At 43.3% G+C, this 18,360-nt stretch overlaps 2 protein-coding genes across 2 annotated transcripts in view; one reads left to right on the top strand and one right to left on the bottom strand.

Moving 5' to 3' along the window:
- The window catches only part of STX5 (syntaxin 5), a 41,819-nt gene extending 41,036 nt beyond the window's left edge, over nt 1-783 (top strand). The window contains exon 11 of the mRNA XM_056527561.1: nt 482-783. Within this exon, the coding sequence (XP_056383536.1) occupies nt 482-641 (160 nt within the window). The 3' untranslated portion in view covers nt 642-783. The remainder of the gene's footprint in view (nt 1-481) is intronic.
- Nucleotides 784-4,617: 3,834 nt separating this feature from the next.
- On the bottom strand, nt 4,618-17,099 carry LOC130277786 (protein RD3-like). The gene is made up of 3 exons (XM_056528541.1): nt 16,539-17,099; nt 10,826-11,139; nt 4,618-5,285 (listed from the first exon to the last, which is right to left on the bottom strand). Exons 2-3 carry the CDS (start codon nt 11,128-11,130, stop codon nt 4,976-4,978), a joined length of 615 nt encoding a protein of 204 aa, XP_056384516.1. The 5' UTR covers nt 11,131-11,139; nt 16,539-17,099; the 3' UTR covers nt 4,618-4,975.
- Nucleotides 17,100-18,360: the final 1,261 nt, after the last annotated feature.

Genomic DNA, 18,360 nt, shown 5'->3' with positions numbered 1-18,360 from the left:
CCCGCCTCGGCCTGTGATAGGCTGAAGCTCTGTGTGACGTGCCGGGCTAACAGGAAGTGAGAAGCAAACAATCCGGCAACCGAACACCTGTGCCGGAGCTCCAGGGGCGCGTAGGCAGGCAAGAGAATTTTTTTTTTTGCAGCCCGGACTGGATAAAATAAGAAAAGTGCGCGCCGGACTACTCCTTTTAATTGTTGCAGTCCAGTTTAAAAATAAATAAATGAATGAATAAAATGATCCCCTATCCACTGGGTAAGTGTCCGACTGCTGGGAGCCCCCGCGATCTCCTGCCCAGTGCCCTGGCTCTCCCCATGAATGGAGCAGTGTCGATCACGGGATAAAGCGGTGGCAAACATGCCCCCTCATGCATCTCTATTGGAGAGCCGGAGATACAGCTTTCAGTAATACAGTCCTGATCTCTTTGCCTCCCTGATTCTATTTTCCTTTTTATATTACTCTAATTGTTTTTATCTGTTCTCAGAATTGATGGGAACGTGGAAGACACGCAGCTGAACGTGGAAGCTGCACATTCGGAGATCCTGAAATATTTCCAGTCGGTCACATCGAACCGATGGCTCATGATAAAGATCTTTCTCATACTTATTGTTTTCTTCATAATTTTTGTGGTCTTCTTGGCCTGAGACTTAAATTCACAAATCTAAAACTATCAGCACACTCCATGCTACCTCCAGATTGCCCAGTTCCACAAAAAGAGGAAAGAGAATGTAGGAGATGGAGTCCAGCTCAATGTGCAAGTAAAATCCAGTTTATTGGCAGACGAGTGCAGGAACACAAGGGTTACGCGTTTCAAGCACCAAAGCGCTCTTAGTCATACTTGGTCGTATGACTAAGAGCGCTTTGGCGCTTGAAACGTGTAAACCTGGTTTTCCTGCACTTGTCTGCCAATAAACTGGATTTTACTTGCATATTGAGCTGGACTCCATCTCCTACATTCTCTGTTCTCCGTGGCGTTGTCTAGCGCCGGAGTCCGCGCTCCATCTGTCCGGGCGGGGTGAGCTGATTGGACTAGTTTTCACTTCCACAAAAAGAGGAAGGAATATCAGAAATTGTCACCGTTTGTCTATAAGAGAGGACTGGGTAAGGTGTGAGGGGTGGCAGAGGTGTGTTGTGACTTCTTGGGGTTGGGCATCCTCAGGTCCTATTTACAACCATAGGATGCAGAACCCCCAAAATAAACTGTGCACATATGTGATAGTGTCATAAGGAAGGATGAACGGTTGGTGACTGAGTGTATGTATGTATAGATTTATTATACGCATTATATACATATAAATAAGTTTTAGCCTATGTAAATATATATATGCACATAGTCATGGGTATATTGTATGAATGTGTATGTGTGTGTGTGCTTGTAAGTGAATGCAGATGTGGGTGAACAGTTTATATCTATACAGGCTGTGACATTTGCCAACATTCTTGAAGTGTTTGGAGAATTGTGAGAAGAAAGACTGAGTTACTGACTTATCTGAAGTGTCTTACTGGAACTCCCACCAAATCCTTCAGGCATTTTTACCAGGATCGGCCAGGTTCCTCTGTCTCTGTACGCAGACTTCTTTCTTTCTTTTTTTTGTTATTTTAAATCTACATCTTGACTTGTTTTGTTTTTTAAATTATTGACTGTCCTTTAACATTAAAAGAAATACCACACCGGGCAAAGATTTACCCTCTTGCAGGGGACGATCCAACGGGCATGGATTGAATGACCTGGAGAGGAGGTTATTTTTAACATTCCATAAAACAAGGATGACTTTAACACCTCCCCCTCCCTTGTTGAAATTGGGGTCAACGTTATGACCTTTAAACCATGTACAGATTGTATATAGCTTGGAATGCAAGAAAAATACAAAACATTTCAACTCAGAAGCGTGTGTCACTTTTATTGGTAGAATTATGATTGTAAGCGTGTATGTATATCATAGCCAATCAATGTTTGCTCTTTAGGGGTGGTCTACCCAGGGACTCTCAGGGGTAGGCAGTCCTTCATTTTAGTTTTCAGCACAAAGAAGAAATCTGTATTAAAGGGGTACTCCAGCCCTAAGACATGTTATCCCCTATTCTTTGGATAGGGGATAAGATGTCTGATCGTGGGGGTCCTGCCGCTGGGGACCTCCGCAATCTCTCATGCAGCACCCACCTGTCTCAGCTGCACAAAGCAATGGTCGCTCCGTGTCTGAAGACTCGCGACCCCGGGGCCAAAGTATCGTGACATCACAACTCCGTCCCCTTGTGACGTCACGCCACCTCCCCCTCAATGCAAGCCTATGGGAGGGGGCGTGAATTGAGCAGCACTTAACGCGGTTATCAGAGTGGCACTGTCTGTAGATTTTGACAGCTGTGAAAATCTGTGTCCAGGGGTCTGTGCAAGCGGCGCTGTGAGAATCCCTCTCCTCCTGAGGGGGGTGCACTGCCCCGCTCACACAGCCCCCTGGATGTAGATTTTTCACAATGGCTCCAGAAGTCACACAACCACAAGTAGATTTTCACAGCCCCCCTTTATGTAGGTTTTCACAGCTGTCAAAATCTATGTCCAGGAGCGGGGGGTGAAAATCTACGTCCTCCTCCTGAGGGAGGTGCAGAGTTGTGTCCTGCCAAGCTCTGCCTTCCCCCTTCCCACGGTGCATGCTCGGAAATCTCCGGACAGCTGAGGGGAGGAGCCAATGCAAAATTGCATGGGGTGCAAGTCTGCACCTCACATCGGCATACAGTGCTTCCCTGCCTCCATCCTGTTTGATCTGGGTAAGTGATACCTCTTTGTAATCTTGGTCCCCCACACTATAACACTGTGTGTATTGGGTTTGGTGCGGGTGAATTGGCTGTCAGTTTTCCTTTTTTTTTCTTTTTTCTTTTCTTTCTTCTACACACACTCTCATACCTATACATATATTATATGACATTACCAATGGCAACTGTGCAGGATACAAACAGCAATCCCTGCTGCTGTCGCCATAATTTTTTTTATTCCAGCACAGCTGTATCTATGTGTTTGTCCTCTAATATCACTAATATGACCCTTAGAAAGTTACAGTGCCTCAGTCATGGGTCAGCTGCCTTCCTGTGAACCGCAGCATGACCTCATCACTTATTAGATCTGTCCTGCTAGCTCCAAGACCCTTCCCCTCCCAGCTCTATCTGTATACTGCTGCTGCCAATTCTATAGGATCAGGATATATCCATGTCTGAACACAGTCTAAAGACATCAAATCTTCATAAAGCACCCCACTTGTAATAATTGGTGAAATCATTTTCTCCTCCTGGTAAGTTTTCTCTCCAAAAAAAACCCCCAAAACAACATCTTATATCACATTTTATTAGAAAACATTACATTTACAAAATAGTATCATCACATGATATAGATTTTTATCCCTCCTTAGCAGTGTTCTTACCAAAGTTATACTTCCCAGGATTAATAATGAACATTTAAAAAAAAAAAAAAAAATCTTTATAAAACAATGATAGAGAAACGTCTTGGAGAAGACCACCCAACTGCATGGTAAAAAATTATTTAGGGAGGCGGGGTTCTTCAGAAATAAAATGGCCACTATGCAATGTGGACTGAAAATCCATCATGCAAAATCTGGATAGGGGGTTGGACTTTTGTAGAAGTTTTGCTGTAGTTTATACACTCTTGCTTTCAGTAGTTCATTTACTTATTTTTCCTTAAGAAGGGGTTGAATCACACCAAGGAAAGGCAAAATCAGTGTCTCAACCCATACTACTGCTTTAAATGGGCACTGTCAGATACAATAACTTTTGATATGTTATAAAGCGTGCAAAAACAATGTTTTGCAATTGCTTTCATCAGGATATTTTCAGTATTTCATGCTGGACAAAGCCAGACAAAAAAACTGGCCACTAGGGGTCCCCCTGCCTCCTGGGACACATACCAGTCCTGCAGTGTCCAGTGGTCATTGACATGTCATGGGCACCATAAGTGATTGAGAGGGTTGCAGGCAGGTCCAGGGCCCTCTGTGAGTTAGAACAGAGTGGGAGGAGTCATAACAGTGAGGAGAAGAGAGGGACACGCCCCATGCCTCTGCATGGACAGAAACCTCACAGAGCAATGATGGCAAGTAAATAAAGGTAATTCTGAGAGAAATATAGGTAGTAGACACACAAAATATAGGTGATAACAGTACCATTGTTTCCCCCACTGACCTAATATTAGAGCTAAGCAGCATTTTAAAAGGGTACTTCACTGGAAAACATTTTTTTTTCTAAATAAACTGGTGCCAGAAAGTTAAACAGATTTGTAAATTACTTCTATATAAAAATCTTAATCCTTCCAATACTTATCAGCTGCTGTATCCTCTACAGGAAGTTCTTTTCTTTTTGAATATCCGTTCTGTCTGACCACAGTGCTCTCTGCTGACACCTCTGTCCAGGTCATGAACCGTCCGGCGTAAGAGCAAATCGCCATAGCAAGCCTATGCTGCTCTGCTGGAAGAAAATAACTTACCGTGGAACATACAGCAGCTAGTGAGTACTAGAAGAATTATGATTTTTTTAAATAGAAGTCATTTACATATCTGTATAACTTTCTGGCACCAGTTGATTTAGAAAAAAGTGTTTTCCAGTGGAGTACCCCTTTAAGGGGAAAAAAAAAAAGATGCAACTCAGAGGCATTCATTCAGTACAGCGCTTGAAGACGATCTTTATCTCCCATACTAAGAACTGAACCTTTTGAGATGGTATTTTTCGATGATTTTTAAAGTGGAGAACTCTAAGGTGCATTCATATGAGAACCTGTAATAGATCTTTCCTGCTAAAGATGACATCCCACCCGGAAAACATAGACTTTACCATAAACGCTTTGCTAGTGTTTTTGGTCCATTTTAGCGCCATGTACTTCCTGCCTATAACAGAAGCGGATTCTGTCACATGACTTATGTACCCTACTACATAGACTGGGCACAATGCCCTATGTGCAGTAGACTCTGTGGTGTGTATATATAGTTCAGTCACAATGCACTTCCCTTGGCAGGTTAAACTCCGGCATGCTTTTGCTTCTTGCTCTCCCGGAAGCCGCCATCTCGCTCTCTGTATCTGAACAATGCGCATCCTCCAATTGGAAAGGGTTAACACGTAGGCGAGGAGGCTTGAAACTGAATGTGGCTAGGCTTTTGGCTCTTCTGCGCTTCTCCAAGCGATTATCCTCCATCTTTTTTTCTTCCTCTTCTTGACTCACGAAATCCTGTAGCACTGATCGAAAGAGGCGCGGGATCTCCGAACCTTCAGGCTCAAACTCCAACATCAGTCTACGAAACCTAAAGGGGAAGACACAGGCCAAACGTTTAATTAAAAAAACAAAACAAAAAAAAACTATGATGTCCTTACCACCATATATGACTAAATACACAAAGAATGATACCAAAATGAGGTCAATGTAAACTTAATTGTAATTAAAACATGAATAGAATAGAACACAACCAGAAGATCCCCATCCCTAAAAAACATATACAGTATACTCGGACAGAATCAAAAGCACAATAGGGGAACAAAGGAGATAAATACTTCACATATATATATATATATACACACATACACAATAAGATCTTACATAGTTAGTACGGTCGAAAAAAGACATGTCCATCAAGTTCAACTAGGGAATTGAAGGGTAGGGGTGCGGTGCGATATTGGGGGAGGGATGGGTTTTTATATTTCTTCAGAAGCATTAATGTTACTTTGTTCCAGTAATGTATCTAATCCTGTTTTAAAGCTGTTAATTTTTCCTGCTGTGACCAGTTCCTGAGGTAGACTGTTCCATAAGTTCACAGTTCTTGTGGTAAAGAAGGCGTGTCGCCCCTTGAGACTAAACTTTTTCTTCTCAAGATGGAGGGAGTGCCCCCTCGTCCTTTGGGGGGGGTTTAACATGGAACAGTTTTTCTCCATATTTTTTGTATGGGCCATTAATATACTTATATACGTTTATCATATCCCCCCTTAAACGTCTCTTCTCAAGACTAAACAATTGTAACTCCTTTAATCGCTCCTCATAGCTAAGATGTTCCATGCCCCATACAGTAAATGTTATGAGGATCCCATTAGGGGCATCTACTCATGTAAACCTATAGTGGGATGGCATCAGAAACCAAATACTCATATTTTGGATATCAAGGTGCAAATATGTGGGTAAATATTTTTACAGCACCAGTGTAAATGTTACATATAAATATCAAAGTGTGAATATATAGTGTATGTATGTGTATATATGTATATATAACTACACCAATGCATACAGTAATTAGAGATGAGTGAAGTTACGAACTTCTCGGCTCGGCGGTTACGGACTTTATCCTGCATGAATGAGTTCAGTTTTTAGCTGCTTCGGTGGCTGGAAAAGGTGGATACAGTCCTAGGAGAGAGTCTCCAGCCACTGGAGCACCTGAAAGCTGAACTCATTTATGCAGGATAAAGTCATCAACTGGCGAGCCGAGAAGTTCGTGACGAATCGAATATGTAACTTCGCTCATTTCTAACAGTAATAAATATATAAAGCAAAGTGCACCCGTGGATGTAAACAATGATTCTTAACTATAACCAGGAGAAGATATAGGGGGAGATTTATCAAAACCTGTGCAGAGGTAAAGTTGACCAGTTGCCCATAGCAACCAGTCAGATCACTTCTTTCATTTTAAAAAGGGCCTGTGCAAAATGAAAGAAGAGATCTGATTGGTTGCTATGGGCAACTGGTCAACTTTACCTCTGCACAGGTTTTGATAAATCTCCCCCATAGTGCTGGAAGATTGAATAATAAAGTGAGAGCAGGGGAAAATCTTCCAGCGCATGCGCTCTGCCGAGAGAGCGCTGCGCTCACGTAACTGGTGACTCCACGTCTCTAGGACGTGTAGTTGAAGACTATGAGTATTCGATTGGCGGGGGGGAGGATTAGGAGGTGACAGAGGGAGACAGGAGCGGCCAGCCGGGGGGGGGGGGGGGGGGGGGGTGTGTGCGCCTCCACTGCGCAGTTCTCTGAATACAGCATGGGAACTTCGGAAGCTGATATCTCAGAACCTACTGATGCAATTTAAAGGGGTACTCTGCTGCTCAGCGTTTGGAACAAACTGTTCAGAACGCTGGAGCCGGCGCCGGGAGCTCGTGATGTCATAGCCCCTCCCTTAATCATGTCACACCCCGCCCCCTCAATGCAAGTCTATGGGAGGGGGCGTGACATCCATCACGCCCCCTCCCATAGACTTGCATTGAGTGGGCGTGGTGTGACAGCATGAGGGGGCGGGGCTATGATGTCACAAGCTCCCGGCTCCATCGCTCCGAACAGTTTATTCCAAACGCTGAGCAACGGAGTACCCCTTTAAGTAAGTGACCCCTCTATGGAATCCTGTTCACCCACACTATAACCCAGTGTATTGGGTTTAGTGTGGGTGAACAGGCTGACGGTTTTCCTTTAACTGCAATCATACTCCGGCCGTATGATATCGGTTTAAAGGGGTACTCCCGTGGAAAACTTTATATTTTTTTTTTTTTTTTTTTAAATCAACTGGTGCCAGAAAGTTAAACAGATTTGTAAATCAATTCTTGCTATGGGGATTTTCTTCTGCTCTGGACAGTTCCTGAAATGGACAGCAGAGGTCAGCAGAGAGCACTGTGGTCATGACATCAGAGGAAATGCATTTCTTTTTTGCATTTCTCTTTAGTATACAGCCCCTAAAAAGTACTGGAAGAATTAATTATTTTTTTTTTAATAAAAGTGATTTACAAATCTGTTTAACTTTCTGGCACCAGTTCATTTAAAAAAAAAAAAGTTTTCCACGGGAGTACCCCTTTTAAATTCCCTGAGTACTTCATAGCCTAAGACCACAGAGATTTGCCTGAAGTCCAATAGACTTGCATGACACTGCTGGGAAATGTACACAGATATTCTGGCGCAAGAGTACGATTGCGGTTACGCATCTGATGCTTATCTTACAATAAAGTCCAAAGCACATGCTAAAAACAGATGAGAGGTTCAGGCTGGGTTTCCACTTGGGAATAATTTTTGGTGATGTTTTAACTCCTAATTTTCCATATTAATATTTATGTTTTAAGATAATTCTGCCATTTTCATTCGGCCTAATAAGCCTCATAATGAGCTGCTTTGTACGGACCACTTTCGGCAGTGTCAATTGCGTGTATTTGCATGGGGCTTGCCATAAAGCATAGCTCTAAATGCTGTTAAACTTCTCAGGCAAGGTTGCTGCCCTCATAATAATGTATAAAAATTTTATTTAAAAAAAGTTAAAAATTTAAAAAAATAAAAATAAACAAAGATCGTGTTTTAGTATTTGAGGGTCAGAATATTTTGCCTTGATTGATAGATTTGTCCCTAAATACCAGTGTAATAGGCAGCGGATGCAGACCTATGGTGCTACCTAACCAGTTTGGCTTTGAGCCATTCCCTTCATCCCACTCCATGATGGGGAAGTTGGACTTCTGCTGCTAAAGGACATCAGGTGTCTCCACAAGCGTGGTCCCGGTATGGGTAGAGGCAGGCCCAGCAGACAAGACAGTACAGATTTAGGCTACGCTAGAGATTTAGAATGGTAATTAATAATTGAGGCGGAGGTGTGGTCCAATACAACCTGGTGGTCGAGGCAGGCGACACCGTTTCAGGTCAGTAGTCAGGGTAGGCAAATGGGGAGTTTTTTACAAGAGGGGAATGGCAGGTAAGCATAGTCTAAGAGACAGAGCGCCTGCAGAGCACAGCATAGGACTTAGGCCGTAGAGCAGTGACACATGGAGCGTGGATCAGGGCCATTTGAAGGAATTTGGGGGCCCCAAGCAAAAATAGATATGGAGGCACCCCCTCCCCACCTTCTTACACCCCCTCCCTGTTTTATTGTTTTATTTTTTTACTCCCCATCCCCCTCCTCTGTTTTTTTTTTTGCCCCCCTCCCTACCCTTCCTATGTTCTCAGTTGCCTCCTCCGGCTCATTCCCTGGACCCTGTAGTGTGGCTGAGCTGCTCTATCTCCTGGCTGTCAGTCCGGCCGGGTACCGCGTGGAACAGGAGATTTAGTTTCCTGTTCCCGACCGGACTGAAAGGAAGCGAGCACTCAGTGTACACTCCTGTCAGTCCGGCTGGGAACAGGAAACTGAATCTCCTGTTCCTGTACCGCGCGGTACCCGGCCGGACTGACAGCCAGGAGGAATAGGAGCTTGGCCTCGCTGCAGGGAAGGGGAGGAACTCGGGAGGTGACCAGGAGTGCTGAGGCTTTCTATAGAGCGCTCAGGCGGCTGCAGCCTTATAGGAAGCACAACAAGCTCCGGCTCTGCTTGGGGCCCCCGCGCCAGCTTGGGGCCCCAAGCAATTGCTTGGTTTGCCTGTCCTTTAGTGACGGGCCTGGTGTGGATGGAGGCATGAAGGCATCTGCTAGTGTTACAAGGAAATGATCTATCAATCAAGGCTGGTGAGGCAGGAAGAGCCAATGTCGTCTGCCCTAAAGACTCAAGGCAGCATAAAGGAGGTGCCGGGTTTCCTTTGAGATTTGGTTGCGTAAGACTTAAAGGGGTACTCCACTGCTCAGCATTTGAAACAAAAAGTTCCGAACACTTAGAGCCGGCGCCGGGAGCTCGTGACGTCATAGACCTGTCCCCTCATGATGTCACGCCCCGCCCCCTCAATGCAAGTCTATGGGAGAGGGCGTGACAGCTGTCACGCCCCCTCTCATAGACTTGCATTGAGGGGGAGGGGTGTGACATCATGACGGGGGCGGGGCTATGATGTAACGAGCTCCCGGCTCTAAGCGTTCGGAACATTTTGTTCCAAACGCTGAGCAGCGGAGTACCCCTTTAAAGCTGTTGAATAATATGTGTGGATGAATTCTATGTGATATTGTACAACCCTTTTTTGAGATAAAATTGTTCATACTAAATCTCAGGCATATACAGTGGTCCCTCAAGTTACAATATTAATTGGTTCCAGGACAATCATTGTATGTTGAAACCATTGTAAGTTGAGACCATAATTCTATGGAAACCTGGTAATTGGTTCTGAAGCCACCAAAATGTCATCCAAAAATAGGAAAAAGTGAGGAGTAAAGAAAAATAAGTAGATAACTAATATAGATAAAGCAAATCCTTCCATATAAAAGTAAGAAAGATTTGCTGGGAGCTATAATCACTGTCTATTTCAGTGTTTCCCAACCAGGGTGTCTCCAGCTGTTGCAAAACTACAACTCCCAGCATGCCCGGACAGCCAAAGGCTGTCCGGGCATGCTGGGAGTAGTAGTTTTGCAACAGCTGAAGGCAACCTATTTGGGAAACCCTGGTCTATGTAGAGGACAGGAGCTTCTTCAGGGTCCTGGACTGAACATCGCAATGTCCTAAAAAGTAAAATGGAGTCTCCCTCACCGGATTCCCAAAGAAGAAGCTAACCCTGGCACAGGTAAAGAGTACAGAACATGTAATACCTCCCTGTACTGTAAGGGGGCGCTACCAGACACCAGTCAGTGCATACACTTCAGTAATACAAGGGTTTTACCAGTGAAATATCCATTCTGATTGGTCGGTTCTTCCAGCCATTGACACGTTTGGCAGATTCCATAGCATTGTACGTTGAGCCTGGTTTCAAGTTACAATGGTCATGAAAAGACCGTTGTATGTTGAAACTATTGTAGGTCGAGGCCATTGTAAGTTGAGGGATCACTGTAGAGGCACAGTATGGGCTAATGTCATTGTATGAGACATGTAGAGTATTGATCTATAATAGGACCAAATACATGACACGTGCATTATACATAGGTGATGTGGGATGGACACATACACCTCAATGTGTTCAATATCTAAATATAGATATAAAGATATATTACCTGAGTATGACTGGGCCGCATTGAGAAGGATTTATTTTGGAGCAGATGTCTCTAAGCTCCAGCTGGTCACCTGGGGAGATCTCGTAGCCTTGGCGTGGAATAGATGCTAGCCATGTGTAGTCTACACCATTCTTCACTCGTCGATATTCAATAAGACGCTCCCGCTGCTGCTTTTCAGCGCGTTTTAGGTGGGATCCCAGCTCTAACATTAGAGTCTCTGTAACTAACTCTTCGCTACTCCTGGGAGGTAGCTTCGCTGCCGAACCATCTGGGTCATTCCAGCCAAAGAGTCCGGCGAGGAACATTCTTGATATCTAGTAAAAAAAAATAACAAGTAAATTTAAATACCGCATAGATGTATTGTATGTGACCGTCATTCAGACTACAAAAAAAACAAACAAACTGAATAAACAACAAGTGGAAGAATAATTTTATGCTTTTGTGCCAAAACAAAAAATGGTGCAAAAAAAAGATAAATATAACTTTCTCCTTAGTACTTTTTTTTCTCAGTTTAGGATCCGAACCTGTTTTAAAAAAATTTTTTTTTACTTAAACAAAAAAAAATTACACGCAAAAACACTTACAAAATGTGCACTTAGTATTCGAGACAGAAATCATGTGTGGTGGCCCAGTACAGGAGGTGTTACCCCCGTGCTCCTGCTGTCCTGTCAGGCAGCCTCCTTCAGTGTCCCCAAGGCCCCCTGCACTTGTTTACCCATTGTGATTATGTTTTACCATGTAAAGTGTTATAAAATGTAATGTTGCTTTAAGAGTTATACCATGTGATATGTCATGTGATTGTTACCCAGGAGGTACCAGTGACCAGGTGACCCCAAGAGTGACCTATGGGCTCCCTGCTAGTCTCCCTCATATAAGCCCTGGGTGGAGCTTCTCTCTCTCTTCCTGGTGAGGTCCAGTGCAGTCTTGTCTAGTGTGTGTGTCCAGAGTGTTGGAGACCTCAAAGTCCAGTCCTGCCGCCACCATCAAGTCAGTCCCTGTCATCTGTCAAGTCGGTGTGGTCTGCATTCAATTGTCCAGTCCTACTACAAGTCCCAGCAAGCCCTTAAGGTCTCTGCGTCACTGGTCACCTCCTTGGGCCCTGGCTGAACTGTATAGACTTTACCATCTGTCTACCCTCAGAAAAGCTACCGTTATCCGTAACTTGGCGTCAGAGTCTTTATTGCCCCCGTGCCTAGCCCAGGATCCAGCGGTATACCTTTGGGTGGTTATAGGCTAAACCATGCCCTGGCATCACGAATACAAGGGGTTAATGCCATCTGTCCCTAAGGTAACAACATCTGCCCTCATCACACCCCGCTATCACACGAGTATAACTCGGAGCACAGATAAAGCACGTAGCCCTGTCCCTCAGCTCTTTGAGGCTTGTAGCATTTGATTTACTACAGTCTAAGTACAGGACAGTGTAGACAATGTGAATACATAATAAAAGAATAGCACCATAGAAGGTAGGAAAAAAGTCCATATATGACCATGTCACAATGTATATTACAATCTGAACATTTATCTTAAAGGGGTACTCTGCTGAAAAACATATATATTTTTTTTTAAATCAACCTCTCCTGCTCTGGACAGTTCCTGACATGGACAGAAGTGTCTACAGAGAGCACTGTGGTCAGGCAGAAAGGAAATTAAAAAAGAAAATAACTTCCTGTGAAGCATACAGCACCTCATTAAAATCAGTCCCCGGAGCGTGTTCGCTCCGGGTCTGATTACTGTCTGATTACTGTCGTGACGTCAAGGCTCCGCCCCCTCAATGCAAGCCTATAGGAGGGGGCGTGACAGCTGCCACACCCCCTCCAATAGGCTTGCATTGAGGGGGAGGAGCGTGATGTCACATGGGGTGGAGCCTATTTTGCACATATTGATGTAGAGAGACGCAACTCGCACTGGTTGGTACAGTTGCGAGGCAACCATAAGGCCCGATTCACACGTCAGAATTTCCGTGCTGGATTCCGCATTGGAGTCGGGCACCGAGATTAAGCTGCAGCAGAGTCCTTTAGAATTCAATGGGATTCTGCTGTTCTGTGCATACTGTGGAATTTGCGTGCCGGATGTTTCCATTTTCCATGTCAGCACAAAGAATGAACACGTTCATTCTTTGTGCAGAGTCTGCATGGAATGCATAGCTGTCGGCGCATTCTTGTGCGCGGTCCTAGCGCCGGCAGATTATGCCGGTGCCCCACAGTTGTGGAGATTTATCAGAGGATTTAGACTGTTTTTTTTCTGCGGATAAGGGATACGTTTTTGGGCATGATATATCTCCTTTAAAAGCAGCTGCAAATCTGCAGGTAAATTTCACATCAGTTCTGATCCATATGCATTCAACCAAAAGGGGAAATATAGATATATATGTGGAGCAAGGTAATAGAAATTATTATTTCATTAAGGTCTCTGACTCTAAACAGTGTCTTGGTGGTTATTTATTTTCATGATTTAAAGGGGTTTTCCAGGAAAAAACGTTTTTATAAATATATAATCAACTGGCTCCAGAAAGTTAAACAGATTTGTAAATTACTTCTATTAAAAAAAATCGTAATCCTTTCAGTACTTATGAGCTGCTGAAGTTGAGTTGTTCTTTTCTGTCTAAGTGCTCTCTGATGACACCTGTCTCGGGAACCGCCCAGTTTAGAAGCAAATCCCCATAGCAAACCTCTTCTACTCTGTGCAGTTCCCGAGACAAGCAGAGGTGTCAGCAGAGAGCACTGTTGCCAGACAGAAAAGAACAACTCACCTTGAGCAGCTGATAATTATTGGAAGGATTAGGATTTTTTAATAGAAGTAATTTACAAATCTGTTTAATTGGCTGGAGCCAGTTGAGATATATAAAAATTTTTTTTCCTGGAATACCCCTTTAAGGTTCTTTATCTAAATAAAAAAAAAAATATTTAATTCTCTTTCTTTACATTCTTGACAATACTAAGGCTGGGATCACATCACGTTTTGTCCCTACGGTTGCTGTGTACAGTTTTATTTTTGAAGCCGCATGTAACCGTATCGAAAATCGTATCCACAGACATGTCATTGAAAACCGTATACACAACGATGCATCCGGTTGTGTCCGTTTTGCTTCCAATACGTTTTTTTGCTTTTTTTTTTCCCCGTGGTCGACCACGGTTTTGTGTCTGGGTGAAAAACCGTATTGTAGCCATGTACGATTGTTTTAACATGAAAGTCAATGAGAACCGTAGATGTCTATGGTTCAATCCGGTTTTCACTATAAGTTTTTTTTTTTTACTTTGCACGTGCGCATAGCGATCCTAAAATAAAATTTTATTAGAACAATAGGAACTTTATTTAAAAATGAAATAAATGTTAAAACCGGATTGGATTTTATTTTTAAAAACCGTATGCAACCGGACAAACATTTTCCAACTTTATTTAAAAATATATACGGTTTCTTTTTTAAGCACATGGTTGCATACGGTTTGGTCCGGTATTGAGGAATACGGTTGGGCTTAAAAAAACCTGATAGAAAACTGTATGTCCAAAACATGATGTGAACCCAGCTTAAAGATGGCCACACACACATTAGATTAGATCTCAAACTGTGGCCCTCCAAATGTTGCAAAACTTTAACTCCCAGCATGCCCGGACAGCCAACGGCTGTCTGGGCATGCTGGGAGTTAAAGTTTTGTAGCATCGGGGGGGGGGGGGGGGGGGGGGGGCCACAGATTGAGACACTGCATTAGATAGAAACAAATCAATGGTTGAACAATAAATCCTTGTCTGAAGAACAATTGTTTCGCCAACACAGATTTAATCTATATTGGCTGCTAAAATAGTATTACATATGGCATTGTTGTCAGAGCCAAAGCCATTTAATCCATGTTGGCTGCTAAGGTAACATTACATATGGGATTGCTCTCAGCCAAATGTTCATTAAGCCAATATCTATGGCACCCGATCCTTCCGTACATATGAATGTATAGCTTGGCCGATGGTTCATGTGTTCTGAATGGAGCCAGGAGGGGTAGGCTTCAGTCATGCTCATTTAGCAGCAGCTTATTTCTCCAAAAATAAAGTAATTGGGCAGCTAAAATCCAACCTAGCTATCAGAGGAGGAACCTGGAGATCTCAAGTATCAAGAATGTCCAATGAACCCAAGTCCTATCGCCCCCATGCCGAACTGGTAACTGGTACTTGTAATGAAGAAATCTATTATCTGACTATGAAGAGAGCTACTAAGGCCTCGTTTACATTGCCGCTATTAGGAGTTCCATCGGCAAGCCAGCCAGAGGGACGGGAGTTTAGCGTTTTCTCCTCCCCTAAAATCCTGTAAAATTACAGGGTCACTGACAGGCCCCATGTAAGTGAATGGGGTCCGTCGTGACCCGGTAGTAGCCGTTTGCATCCGACCCATTTCAAGGTCCAATCAGCTAAAAAAAAAGAGGCGATCGGACCCTTAACGAGTCGGATGCAAATGGCCGTGTGTACCTAGCCTAATATATAATCCAAGTAACATTCGGTAACCTGTAGCCATATGGAGATCTTATACCACTACCACCCTTGTAATATCCAGGTCCACGCAGAAATGCAAGAACAAATGGATTATCCAATAAAATCAGGTTATTTCTCTCTATATACGTATTACTGTGATAGTTAATATAAGAAGTTATCTATAATATGCCTTCCCATAGTCACAAAGCAGAACAAAATCCTTGTGGTCACCATCCCAAAGACTGGAGCCCCATCTTAGGTCTTTGCAAGGCTTTACATAGTAACATAGTTCATAAGGTGGAAAAAAGACCAGATCCATCAAGTTCAACCTATAACCCTAATAAGTCCCTGCCCCTAAGTCTTATTTTTTTCTAAACTAAATAACCCTAATTCTGATAATCTTTCTAGATACTGTAGTCCTCCCATTCCCTGTATTACTCTGGTTGCCCGTCTTTGAACCCTCTCCAGCTCTACTATATCTTTCTTGTACACTGGTTCCCAGTACTGTACACAGTATTCTATGTGTGGTCTGACTAGTGATTTGTACAGTGGTAGAATTATTTCCATGTCGGGGGAATCTATGCCCCTATTGATGCACCCCATGATTTTATTTGCCTTGGCAGCAGCTGCCCGACACTGGTCACTACAGCTAGATTTACTGTTAACTAAGACTCTCAAGTCCATTTTTATGTCAGTCATCCAAAGTGTTCTCCCATTTAATACATAATCCCAGCCCGGATTTTTCTTCCCCATGTGCATTATCTTACATTTATCAGTGTTAAACCTCATCTGCCACTTCTCAGCCTAAACTATCCAGATCCATTTGTAACAGGGAACTGTCCCCTATTGTGTTATCTACTATACACAGTGCACTGTCCTCTATTGTGTTTACTACTTTACAGAGTTTAGTATCATCTGCAAAGATTGCTACTTTACTATTCAACCCCTCTACAAGGTCATTAATAAATATATTAAATAGAATGGGATCCAAAACTGATGTATCCTTAGTAGTTGTCTTCTACAAGTACATTTTCTTGGTAATGCTGATATAAACATTAATGTATTCTACCGTCATGTATAAGGTGACTATATCAGATCTATTTGATATTATAGTTTGGAATCCTACCTGGAATGTAAGTAAACCTGAACACGTCTTCAGGAAGTCTTAAAAGTACATGACCTACATAATACTATCACTGCGCTATCAATGCCTTCTAATACCAATATTGCAATAAGGATGTAGACAGATAACTACCTGGAATGTGCGGCTGTCAAGTTCTTCTTCCTTGGCGGGTGACTTCTCTCTTCTTCAGGTCCTCGATATCAAGTCTTTATCTTTAGAGTTTTTTTTCCTGAATTCCTTATTGTGTTATTATAGAGTCCTGGTGTTGTAGATTCCCACCTTCTATGTGTCCCGCAGTCTTGTTTTACCTTTAATCTTCTCTAGTCCTCCTCCTCCTCTTCTATCTCCCACACTACTGTCGTTTCACCAGCTCTACTTATAAAGCTCCATTTAATACTTTGTAATCTGGGGATTCCGCCCAGTCAGCATTATTCTCATTGAGAGACTCTCAACACATTATATAAGCCATACACGTTGGGGCACATTTACTAACACTGGTGGGCCACCCTACCACGATTCTCATGACGATTATACAACATCTGACCAACACCAGGTTGTACAAGGAGCGCAACACTAAAATCCAGGCCCTCTAAAGTAGTGGGAGGGAAAAAATTACCTTTTAGGTATATGTGCGGTAACAGGGGGGGGGGAGTTATACTTGTCAGGTCATGACGCCAGGGCAACGTTAGCCTATACGCGGTCCGAGGTGGAGACAGCTTCTCCTGGGCAAGGCACAAGGGCAATAAACACACCAACACTGGGTTACAGATAACTGTGTTTCACTGAGGCAGAAGTAGATGGTACAATACATGCAGTATGGAGCAGGGTAGAAGGGATGCAGTGTAACCCTTTGAAGCCCTGTTACCTTGCTCGGACTTATGGTGCTTTTCACCCACTTGAATTAGATAGACCGAAGACTTGAGGCTTAGAGATTAAGAAATATAGCACACTGACAAGGGTTCTGCTAAGGTCCAATTTCTGACACCGCCAGGGTATGACTCACCAACTCCTGTATGGGGAACACTTGCCGAATGGCGGGACTGATTTGGCTGATTTGATAAGAGGTGTTATTTAGGCTTCCCTTGGAAATCACCTCACACTTCTTCCACCTCCATTCCACACTGCAGCTCACACGGAGCTCTGCTTACGGCAGTGGCTAGACTCACTCACTCAACTGGGGTAACTCCTCCCCCCTACACTATATACAGAGCAATATGGTGGTTCCCATTGGATAACAAGGTCACCTGATTAGTCTGCGTCTCTCTTCTTAAGGGTACAGTACACAGATAATAACATAATACAGCCAATACAGCAAAGTGCATAAACACAGTAAACAATAGAACAGTGGGCCCAACACAGGAGCAGCAGGCATGCCTGAGGGGATCCGCAGCCCACAGGACAGCCTGTTTTTTCATAGATACAGCATTTTTTCATAGATGCTGTTGTTCTATTACAAAAAATAATATATTTATTGTATAAACGTCTAATCCTAAATACAGAGGATTAAATGTTAACAATTATGAAATGTTTTGTTCTCTGCATATAGTAGTTTCCTCCCAGGTTAGGTCCTTAAATATTACAGTGTCTGAATATTTAAAGCATAGTTCTACTCCTATCCCTTCATAAGAAACCATTCGAATAACCGTTTTGTTGCGTAGAAAAGGATGATATAGGACAATATGTTGTCATATTACAATATTTATTAAAAGAGAATGTGTTATCAGAAAATGACCTATTGATTAACTCGATAGGGGATAAGATGTCTGATCGCGGGGGTCCCAAAGCTCGGCTGCCACACCCCAGACATTCAGTGCACGGAACAAACTTCACTCCATGCCGAATGACTGGCGATGCAGGGCTGAGGCTTGTGATGTCACGGTCACACTCCCTCAGTGCAAGTTTATGGGAGGGGGCGTGACGGCCGTCAAACCACCTCCCATATACTTGCATTGAA

This window comes from Hyla sarda, chromosome 6 (genome assembly GCF_029499605.1).
Source record: "Hyla sarda isolate aHylSar1 chromosome 6, aHylSar1.hap1, whole genome shotgun sequence".
NCBI lineage: Eukaryota > Metazoa > Chordata > Amphibia > Anura > Hylidae > Hyla > Hyla sarda.
Note: the sequence above shows the minus strand (reverse complement) of the source record. Positions and strands in the feature narration are given on the sequence as shown.

Bases quoted from the DNA above. Each gene is read 5' to 3' on its own strand.
- LOC130277786 (XM_056528541.1), bottom strand. From the start codon at position 11,130: ATGTTCCTCGCCGGACTCTTTGGCTGGAATGACCCAGATGGTTCGGCA. The intron at 5,286-10,825 runs GTAATATATCTT...CTTCCCCTTTAG, and splicing joins TGCGGCCCAGTCATACTCAG to GTTTCGTAGACTGATGTTGG.